At 43.8% G+C, this 11,403-nt stretch overlaps 1 protein-coding gene across 1 annotated transcript; it reads left to right on the top strand.

The window, feature by feature from the left end:
- Positions 1 to 9,059: 9,059 nt before the first annotated feature.
- LOC131899978 (enhancer of rudimentary homolog) lies at positions 9,060 to 9,374 on the top strand. The gene has a single exon (XM_059251448.1). It carries the CDS (start codon positions 9,060 to 9,062, stop codon positions 9,372 to 9,374), a length of 315 nt encoding a protein of 104 aa, XP_059107431.1.
- Positions 9,375 to 11,403: the final 2,029 nt, after the last annotated feature.

The following is an 11,403-nucleotide window of genomic DNA, read 5'->3' as shown; positions in this document are numbered from 1 at the left end:
ATGTGGCAGGAACTGAGATAAATTCTTTTTCTGGAAGTGAGCACTTACTGCTCTTGTAAGGGATTCAGGTGTGGTCATCAGGTGGGCTCACAACTGCCTATATTTCTGTTTCTAGGGAATCTCACTCCCTCTTCTGGCCTCTGTGGGCACTGAACACATGTGGTACACATACAGACGAGCATATACACACAAATAAAAAATTCTAATTTAAAAATAGCGGCTGGAGAGATGGCTTAGCAATTAAGAGTATTGACTTTATCCAGAGAACCCACATAGTGGCTAACAACTGGCTGAAATTCCAGTTCCATGGGATCCTAAGTCTTCTCTTGGTCTCTGTGAGCACCAGAATGCACATAGCACACAGACATACATGGAGGCAAACCACCCATACACATAAAAATAAAAATATTTTTAAAAATAAAATTTTAAGGCCAGGTGTGATGGTGCACACCTTTAATCCCAGCACTCAGGAGGCAGAGGCAGGTGTATCTCTGAGTTCAAGGCTAGCCCAGTCTACAGAGCTAGTTCCAGGACAGCCAGAGCTACCTACACAGGGAAACCCTGTCTTAGAAAAAAAATTTCAATTAAAAAAGTAACCTAATAGCCAAGTAGTGGTGTGCATGCCTTTAATTCCTCCTCTGGCTTCTGCATGCACTAAGTAAGCACATAGCACCCATACATATATTCAGGTAAAATAAACACATTAAGTAATAATAGCCTGGGGGTGGTGGCACATGCCTTTAATCCCAGCACAGAGGTCTCACAGAGATCCTCCTGCCTCTGCCTCCCAAGTGGTGGGATTAAAGGCGTGTGCCACCACTGCTTGGTGCAAATATCCCTTTAAGACCCTGTTTTCATAGTTTTCTGTGCTTGCTTTTTTAATATCATACTTGATGAACACTTTTAACTTTTTAAAAATACACTGTACAATACATATAAAATAAATTACTCTGTGGACAAAAGTGAAATGATATGCCAATTTCAAAATTAACTTAGTGGAGAAATCCTCATCTTGCCTACAGAAGAATAGAAAATTCATGGAGTTACACTATCCAATTAGTAGTCAGTAGCCACAAGAGCTAAGGTATATGATACATATGAATGTCAAAATTTTATTATGAAAAAAGAATGTGCCTGGTGGTGGTGGCGGCGCACGCCTTAATCCCAGCACTCAGAAGGCAGAGCCAGGAGGATTTCTGTGAGTTCGAGGCCAGCCTGGTCTACAGAGCAAGATCCAGGACAGGCGCCAAAATTATACAGAGAAACTCTGTCTCAAAAAAAACAAAAACGAAAAATAAAAAATAAAAAAATTTAAAAAAATAAAAAAAGAATGTAAGAAGATCTCACTAGTAATTTTATATTAAAGTATAATATGTGGTGATACACTCCTGTATCCCCAGTACTTGGCAGGCTGAGGCAAGAAGATTGCAAGTTTGAGACCAGTCTGAGCTACACAGCCCTGCCTCTCTAATTTTTAAAATATTGTTAAAATGTTGAGCTGATATGATTTAAAATATATTGGGTTAACCATAATAAATGATTAATTTCATTTGTTTCTTGTCATTTTACTTTTTGTAGTGGATATATGAAAAATTTAACTATATGGCTCATGATAAATTTCTATTGGACACTGCTAGACTTGGCAGTGAAGACTGAAGTAGGCTTAGCTTAACTACAGTTTATAGAACTCTTAATCCACTTATAAAAGCCAAAGGTCAGGGGCTGGAGAGATGGCTCAGCACTTAAGAATACTTGCTGCTCAATCATGAGAACTAGAGTTTAGTTAGATCCCACCCCCCACTGTGGGCAGCTCACAAAACCCTACGCTCCAGCTCCAAGGGATCAGATGCCGTCTTCTGCACACTTCCCCACACATATGCACCTGCACTCCCACAGACACATACACACAGGGACACATGGACACATAAATACAACAAAATGTTTTAAAAACTACAAATGTAAGCTCCCCCATGCCCAGGTCATTGGGGCCAACTCTATTGCTGCAGTGTCCAGCAAGAGGCAGGGCCAGCTTTCCCAGGGTCAGTGAAGGGCAAGGCTAGCTCAGCATGGCCTTCAAATTTCATCTCACGTGGTTCCTCTGGTCCCCTGTGGTAGCACGGGCCACAGACATCAACATAGTCCCCAGCTGCAGCAGGACCACGGACCCAGGTCCTTGGCAGCAGTCAGGCCTGGATGTCACCAAGGCCCCAGGTGGCAGTGCAGGCCATTTAGATTGGCATTGCCCCAGTGGCTGCATGACCTTCAGACACCAACATGGCCCCAGGTGGTGGCCCAGACCCCAGGCATCTGCATGGCCTTTGATAGTATCAGAGGCCATGGACATCAACACAGATTCTGGCTGCTGCAGGGCCATGGACCCAGACATGGTTCTTGGCAGCAGCTCAGGCCTGGACATCATCATGACCCAGTGAGACAGCACAGGACACCCAGATCTGAGTGGCTCCAGCGGTGGTGGTAGGACCCTTGGACACCAACATGGCCACAGGTGGCAGCCCAGGCCCAAGTATGGTCCTACTCCTCACCAGGGATATTGGAGAGCTGGCCCTGATGACATGGTCATAGGAGAGCTGGCTCAGCTCCTCGCCTGAAGGAGGCGGCCCCAGCAGCCAGGACTGAGCAGCTCAACTACCACCCAGGCCCACATCCAGGGCCTTGAGTTGGCCCACCCTAACATTTACCCCATCTATGACCTGCTGGAGCATGTGAAGGGACTGGTACTGCTGAATGATACCCACAGGACATCCATGACTTGGGGTGGCTTCAGGATGTCTGAGAGGAGTTTCAGTGAGGGTCCAGTGATGATGGTATGCCAGAAACCAGAGGCCTTGAACCAGAAAATGACTCTCTGCAATAAACATTTGCAAGTAAAGCTGATAGAACAGAAAGGTACACTGTGTGACACACCATGGCTCCCAATGACATTAAGAGGAATGAAGAGGTGTTGGAGAGGTGGGAAAGAAAGAGGAGTGAAGTTTTTTTGTTTGTATGTTTGGGTCTGGTTTTAATTTTTTTTAAATTTTCTTTTGAGTGGGCATGCTGCAAGGGTGAAGGGTAGATATGGAGGGACTGGGAAATGAGTGGAATTGGGGTGCATGATGTGAAATTCCCAAAGAATCAATAAAGAAATGATATAAATATAATAAAATAAAAAGTACAAATGTCAACACATGATCAAAAGCTCACCATGTAAAACAGCATACTGATGCTGATTTGAATCCTAAAGCCTGGGGTTACAGTCTATACGGAATGGGTTCTAGGAGCCCCTATGGATTCCCAAATCCTGAGATGCTCAAATCCCTTATAAGAAATGTTGTAATACTTACTGTGGCCTACGTATATCCTCTCATATACTTTAAATAATTTTTGGATTGTATGTGATACCTGACACAATGCAAGTACTGTCCAGTAATAGGAAATGATAAGGGGGCAAAGCTTGTACATATTCAGTGCAGATATTACAATTTTTTTTTTGCTGGGCCAGGTGGAGCATTGCAAAACTCAGATGGCAGAGGCAGGTAGATTGTTGTGAGTTCAAGGCCAGTCTGGTCTACATAGCAAGCTCCATAACAGCAGGAGGTACACAGTGAGACCATATCTCATAAAAAACAAAAACAAAAAATTTTCACTCCATAGTTGGTTGAATCATGGATAGGGAACCCATGGATGTGAAGGACCATATTAAAAATGATAAAGAAACAGTGAGGAGGGTAAAACAATGACCAGATGCTAGATTTCTTCACTTTAATATATGGGTCTCAAATTGCCATCTCTAATTTGACAATTAGGGAAATGTCATATGTTCTTGGTTCTAAAGTACATATTTCCCATTCTAATGGATTCCGAATGAGATTTTAACGAACAACATGGGTATTCTGGATATTAGGGCAATGGGGCTGGGTGTCAAGGTGGCCTAGGACACACAGCAAAAATAACAGCCACAGATAGTTTCAGGAAGTAGAGGAAATGACAAATGCCATTTCTGGGTTCCCTTGATGCCTCCTTCTAGACATGTGTAGTGGTGGAAGGCATAAGTCTTACTTGTGCCCTGTAGCTTGGCACAAGAACAGGAAGTAATGTAGACTGGTCCACCCACACCCTCCCATGCCTGAGTCACTTCCAGATCCTGACTCATCCCCCTACTGAGTCAAGCCATAGTGACAAGTTGGAAGAGAAAAGACATGCCAGGTACAAAGAACAATAGAGGTCAGTACTTTTCTGAGAAGAGGGACAGGAATGAATCAGGGTGGCTCCACTTCCCATCTCCACTCCTCCAGCATCTTGATGACAGATCCTCTCTGGTCCCAGGCCAACCAGGCAGGCAGGAGTGGAGAGAAGGACAAATTCATTCAGCAGCTTCAACAGACTTAGGCCTCAGCCCAGCTGAAACCAGAGCTGTGCATCAAGTTCCTTGCACAGAGAGAGACCACTCTTTCTGTAACTCATTCAGGCAAAAGGACCAAGACAGAGTGCTCCTCCACATTTGGATGAAAGATGCCAAAGTTTCCTCCACATGGTGATGTCTGCTGAGGTTTTTCCTTCTGCACCTTTGTGGGGAGTATCTGGAAGCAGATTCCTCCCTTGGTTCTACCCTCACCCATATAGAATCAAGGGAAAAATTATTTTTAGGGAGTAGCTTGGGAGATGCCTAAAAGTTATTGGTGCTTATTTGTAGGCAGAGTTTTCTTTCTCGCCAGCTAGTTCCCAAATAACCACATGGAAACTTAATATTAATTATAAATGATCAGCCAACAGCTCAGGCTTATTACTAACTAGCTCTTACAACTTAAATTAACCATTTATATTCATCTACATTCTGTCACATGGAATTACCTCTCTTTCATCTTGCACCTCCTGTTTCCTCCCTGTGTCTTGCTGGTGATTCCTCTGACTCCACTCTTCTTCCCAGCATTCTCTCTGACCAGAAAATCCTGCCTAGTCATTGGCCAATCAGCTTTTTATTAACAATGAGAGCAATACATATTTAGAGTGTACAAAGATTGTTCCACAGCAGTTATTTGGTTGGGGAGGGAGTGTTACACATGCACATGTGTGTGATATGGTCTCACAGTGTAGCCCAGATTGGCCCTACTAACTCATCTTCCTGAGTAGCTGGGACTACAGGAAGTGCCCCCATTCTTGCCTCGGTGCACTGATGTATTGAAGACCAAATTGTACCTGGCACATATCACCTGTATCTCTTTAAGAAAGTTCCATTTATTGCACTGAAGTCTCACTGCACAGGTGCTCCGAAGCTCCCCATTAGGAACCATGGACTTCCCCGAACACCATCAGCCAGGGGAGGACTACTGGGGAGTGGAAAGCTGCCTCATCTGTCTGATACATTCCAGTGCTTCGTGTGTGCGGAAAATTGTAGTTATTAGGAAGTTGTAAATTGGAGCCTAAATGTCTGTGCTTCTAGTGCCAGGTATGAAAAGACTTGGTCGGTTTATTAGATAATTGAGAAATTCTTAACTATTTTCAGCAGAGAAATGTTAATAGGAGAGCAAGAGGCCTAGGACTTTCAGGTTTGGTGTGGGGGCTGAGAGATGGACGTTCCTGGTAAAAAGAAGGAATGCTTGGGTAGAAGCAAAAAGGAAACAGATGTGTCTCCCTGACAGCTGAGGTTTAATGAGGAAACCTCATGCCTTCCTCAAGCCCTGCCCCTACCACAACCCAACATGTAGCTTGCATAGTTTTATTTGTAAACAGAGGGAGGTTCATATTTCATTTGAGTGTGAGTTTATCCACACTCTACCAATTTCAAAGATAGGGAAAAGTACTTTAACACCTATAAAAATGATTAATATCTGGGGAAAGTTTTTTATTGTCTTCCCTTTTTATTATTGTTTGATTTTATTATTGTTTGATTCTCTATAGCCCAGGTCAGCCTAGAACTCATTACATAGCCCAGGCTGGTCAGGAATTTGTGATCCTCCTGCCTCAGTCTCCCTAGTTACAGGATTATAGAAATGAGCTACCATGTTGATTGCCATCACTTTTCTTTGTGTAGATGACATTTTTACAAGGAGATTTGTGTGTACCCTGCATTCCTCACCCCATTTGGGGGGTGAGGTTCCAAACAGGGTTTCTCTGTGATGTCCTGCCTATTCTGGAACTCACTCGGTAGACCAGGCTGGCCTTGAACTCAATAGATCCACCTGCCTCTGCCTCCCGAGTGCTAGGATTAAAGGTGTGCACCACCATCACCCAGCATTTTTCCCCTGCATTTTTTCTTTTAATAGTATTTTAAAATAATCATCCTGTGATGTTATAAATTGTTGGTAATATTTTTAATGGTTTCATAACATTTTAGAGAGACTATCTGTGGGTTTCCTTAATTTCTTAGTCCAAAATTTTCCACACGATGCTTGAAATTCAAGTTTCTTCTTTTACAAATACAAGTATGTTTAAATATCTTTTAATTATCTATCACCAATTAATATCTGTCATCTATCTATCTATATTTATCAAGAGAAGACGAGGATAGAAAAGAAAACGGAGAAGATGTTAAGAGATGCGAAAAGGAACAGAAGGTTATTCCTCGTAGCAAACACAGATCCTGGTCGTGGTGCTTAGGCAGGCGGAACTGTTGCCACAACTGCAGGATAAGCTGGGGAGGAAGCCCCTCCCTGGGACTGCGGACTGCTTGGCGACGCCCTCGCCTCTGCGGAGTTTGGCCTTGGCCTCGAGCGGTCTCTGGCGCCCCCTGCCGTTCACTTCGCGACCTTCCGTTTCAGGTTCCCCTCTCTTGGCCCCCTCCTCCATTTTGCATCTCCCGGGCTTTCCCCTGGCCATTCCCTCCCCTGCCCCTTCGAGCCCTCCCGCGTGTTAATTTCAGAGTCCTCTCCCGCGGTCACTCTTGCGGAACTAGCTGGTTTCACTAGGCCCAGAAGGAATGGACAGACCAAGAGAAGCCCGGAATGGCTGGCCAGCAGGGCCCCTCTTGGTACTGCGGCAGTGGGAGTTAATCTGGAGCTGTCGCCCGGAAACCTCCGAACTGAAACCCCTGGACTAAAGCAGCTCTGCATTCTGGTTCTAAGAGGAGGTACCAAGAAGAGCAGAACATTTTGGGGTTTGATGATTGTGACATTTGCAGGGTCATGGACTCCATTTCCCTATATGCAGGCAGAGGAACTGGGGCATGAGGGAAGTCCGGAACTCTCAGGTCTTTGGGCACTGCGACTTGCCACTCCTTGGTTCAGGTCCCCATAAGTGCCTAAATGGCATCTCAAGATAGCAAGACAACTATTCGGGAGCCAGCAGAGGGGGTTGTTGGTACTAGGAAGCAGTCTCCTCCCCAAGTCCTTTTCACCAGTTAATATCCCTCCCTGTTCATTTTGCACCCCCTTACCCCATTTTCTCAAAAATAACCCGGTCTAGTCCCAGGGTCTACTCCACACGTACACACACGCTCAGACACTGCCACCAGTGCTGCACAAATCCGGTAGGAAATCACCCCAAGTGGGAACCAATTAGCATTCCATCTCATCTAGAATCATTCTTTCCCATGCTTCCGTTTGCTTGGACCAGACTATCTCTGCTGCCACCATAGGAATAGTTTTCAGGCAGGAGACATGACCCTCAGTAGACAAATGTGAAGACTGATGCCAGAAAGCACCAAGCTGCTGCTCTAGAGACCCAGAGACCTAGGAAGTAGGGCCAGTTCACCCGTGGAGCTGCCTGGAGAGAAGGGAACCTGCTAATATTGGTGCTGTAGATTTCAGCCAAAACACTGTTTCACTGGAACGTTTTAGATCTCCGAACTTAAATGCCTGGCTGGAGCACACAAAAGCTTTGGATCTACACGTATTTTCCCATTTATTCTTCTACCAACTGAGCTTACTAGGTCATTTTCACTTATCTGTCTGTACATTCACATGTGTAGAGAGAGCTCTTTGACCACTGAGATGCAAAGGGGTATATGAAGAGCTCAGCGGAGGAAGGCAGGACTACATCACATTTAGGTGCAGTTAGGAACCACAGAAGACCTGTTTTAAGTCTGGGGGTAGGAAAGGGGGTGCTACCTTTCTTGTACTTCATAAAGGGCCATGGCCAACGCTTTATAGCCAAAGAGTAGTTAACACAAGGAAAGCACAAAAAAGGTTTCATCACAGTTTTACTTAATACAGTGTTACTGGGGAAATTGCGGTTCCCATTTGGATTCTTAGTCTCCTTAATAAAAGAATTTTAAAACAGACTGAGAAGGAAGCTCAAGGACCATTTTATTAGAGTTTAAAAGAAATGCAACAAGGCAGGGGATCTGTAATTTTGCCAGCTGCCAAGCGAAAGGAGAGTCAGGGTTTGAGAAAGCTGACATGTAAAAAGCACGGTAGATAAAGGAATTTCAGAGAGCAAGTGAGAAAACCCAGTGTCAGGAAAAGATGCTTAGGCTTTTGGCCATTATCCAAAAAAGAGATAGATAGGAGGGAAAGTTATTCTTTTTAAGCTAAGCAGGCTTAGCGGTGCACAGCAGAAGCTCTGTGAGCAACTACATTGGAGGGGGGCTTCTGGGAAGTATATGTACTTCACTTCATTAAGGGAATAACTGTTCTTTCCATCTCCTTAGCATGCCCTTTTGTGAATCAGCTTTCTCGAGGCATGGTCTTCTAGCCAGGTGATTGACAAACTTAGTTGGATTAACTCTAATGGAGGAGACAATAGCATGCAATATTCTAATCTTTGGAGCAAATCAAAATGTCCTGTCTCTGGGTCCCAGGGTCAGAGTTAAAACTCAGATTCCATTCCTTTGGCCAGGAGAAAATAACTTCCCCTGAATGAGCCTCATTCAGCAAAACCCTGACACTTCCATCTTTTCATATGGTATTTTAAATCCTAAAGGGAAATTATGAAGCTTCCCTTTCTAGTGTTACCAGGGAAACAGGAAGTGTGACCAAAGCAGATCATGAGGGAGGGATCCATCCTCAGAAGCATTCAAAATCGAATTCTTATAACATCCTCCCACATCAAGAATTGAGGCCCCAAAGCTCATGTGCAGTGGTAGCGGTGTTAGCAGTGGCTACAACAAAGCATTTGGCGCAATGTCTTACACCATTTTGCTGGTACAGCCTACCAAGAGGTCAGAAGGCAGGACTTATGCTGACTGTGAGTCTGTGAATGAGTGCATGGAAGGTGTTTGTAAAATGTATGAAGAACATCTGAAGAGAATGAATCCCAACAGCCCCTCCATCACATACGGTATCAGTCAGTTGTTTGACTTTATCGATGATCTGGGAGATCCCAGCTGTCTTGTTTACCGAGCTGATACACAGACATACCAGCTTTATAACAAAGACTGGATCAAAGCGAAGATCTATGTGCTCCTTCGTCGACAGGCCCAACAGGCTGGGAAGTAGTTGAGTTGGAAGCATTAGGGGCTGGGAGTGGGAACAGGTGCATACAGCATGCTGTAGTGAACATTTTGTATGATAGTAATCCTGTTTCTGTTTTGTTACACTAGAGCCAAGATGGAATGTATGACATGATCGTGAATGATCTTTTCATTCTGAAACCATTGCCCCTTTGCTCCTTTCCTTTCCTTTTTTTTTTTTAACTTAAACATTTTTATGATAATTCAGAGAGAAAGTGTTCTTTGCCAGTTAAGGTTGGTTCCAGTCCTGGAAACTGTTTGTATCTGCTTTACAGCAGTGAGTGCGCTAACCCTTTGTGGGGGGTAGGGATGGTGACGAGCTTAATTATGTCCTCTGGGAAAGTCTTAGTAAAAAATAAAAAAAGTTCTACAAAAAAAAGAATTGAGGCCCCTTGACATCAAGAATGACACAGTAAGCATCCAGACTAGGAAGTTCATGACTGTCTAGTTCAGAGGAAACAAATGATCACTGATGTCTGTCACCCTGGGGAGGCAACAGTACCAAAGACAGAAATTTAGGAAAAGATAGCCAAAATGTTCAAAACCACATCAGATGTCATCTTTGTATTTGGATTCAGAAATACTTTTGGTGGTGGCAAGATGACTGGCTTTTGCATGATCTGTTTTCCTTTGTTTATGCAAAAAAAAGGAGCTTAAACACAGACTTGCATGACATGCCCTTTATGAGAGAAAAAAGACCTCAGGAAAAGAGTGAAAGGAACGTGAGAACAGAATGAGGAAGGCCTGCAAATGGGGACTACAAAGGCAAAAAGGCAAAAAGCCAAAGGAATATTCTGTGGTGACTTCATCAGCTGTGATGGTGCAAATTTCTAAGCAGACAAATAAATGAAAAATTTCCAAGTGAAATTTTTTTTTTTTTAAGTTCAGGCCCTAACTTTGCAGGAGATGGGCTGCAACTAGGACATAGGAAGGTTTGGGCCTTGGAGGTGGAATCGAAAACAGCCATACAGATAGAGTAAGAGTGCAGCCAAACCACGGGAATGTAGATCGACTATAAACAAGAGGAGATAACATAAAGAGAGCAGTTGCATATACAAGGTCCCAAGATTAATAGTGTCACTCCTAACATTATAACATATGCAATCCATCTCTGAAAACCCAGAGAGATCAAATTCCAAAGCTGTTCACCAAAAAGGATGGGTGTCTGGACTGGAGATTGGGTCACATCATCAAGTATAGCTTCTAGGCAGCTATGCAGAAGAAGACACATGAGGAGAAACCAGGCCAGAAGCCAGAGCCCCCAAACACATTTGGAATGTCTGGCCTCTGCCCAGGACAGAAGCAAGGCCATAGCTTCTGGCCAAGGACAAAGACAAGAATGTTTGCCAGGGCCCTGGCCTAAAACTGCCTGACCAGTTTTTATTTCCTGTCCTCATCAATGGCAACCTTCACATTCAGAACTCATAGTCCTCAGCATGAACTGTCTGATTTTAAAGGTTAGATCTGTATTTTATTCATCTGTATTTCAGGCAAACCAGTACTGATTCATCATGGCACAGTCAAGTATAAATCATCTTAAAAATCTTCTTTTAAAACAAATCTTAAAGAACAAAGCAGGGTTGGCAAGAAGCTCAATAGGTAATGGGGTTTGCTGCCAAGCCTAGCAACCTGAGTTCAGTCCCCAGGACTCATAGGATGGAAGAAGTGAACTGGCTCTCCAAAATTATCTTCTGATCCCCCACATGCCTACCCCAACACATGTAATAGATAATTGAATGTAATTTTTAAAAACTTTGTATTGATTCTTTGTGGATTTCACATCATGCACCCTGATCCCATTCATCTCCCTGTCCCCTCGCTTCAGCCCTATGCCTTTGCAACCTGCCCCCCAAAAACAAAATTTAAAAGTAAAACCAAAAAACCAAAAAGCAAAACAAACAAATAAATAAAATTTCAGCATGGAAGCTGTAGTGTGGTCCAGTGAGTCACACAGTTTACCCTTTAATCCATATATCTTTACTGGCCAGTGTTCATTGGTCTGGTTCGAGGCCTCT

The sequence above is a fragment of the Peromyscus eremicus genome, chromosome X (genome assembly GCF_949786415.1).
Source record: "Peromyscus eremicus chromosome X, PerEre_H2_v1, whole genome shotgun sequence".
In the NCBI taxonomy this organism is placed as follows: Eukaryota; Metazoa; Chordata; class Mammalia; order Rodentia; family Cricetidae; genus Peromyscus; species Peromyscus eremicus.
This window is presented reverse-complemented; position numbering and strand designations above follow the sequence as displayed.

Bases quoted from the DNA above. Each gene is read 5' to 3' on its own strand.
- LOC131899978 (XM_059251448.1), top strand. From the start codon at position 9,060: ATGTCTTACACCATTTTGCTGGTACAGCCTACCAAGAGGTCAGAAGGC.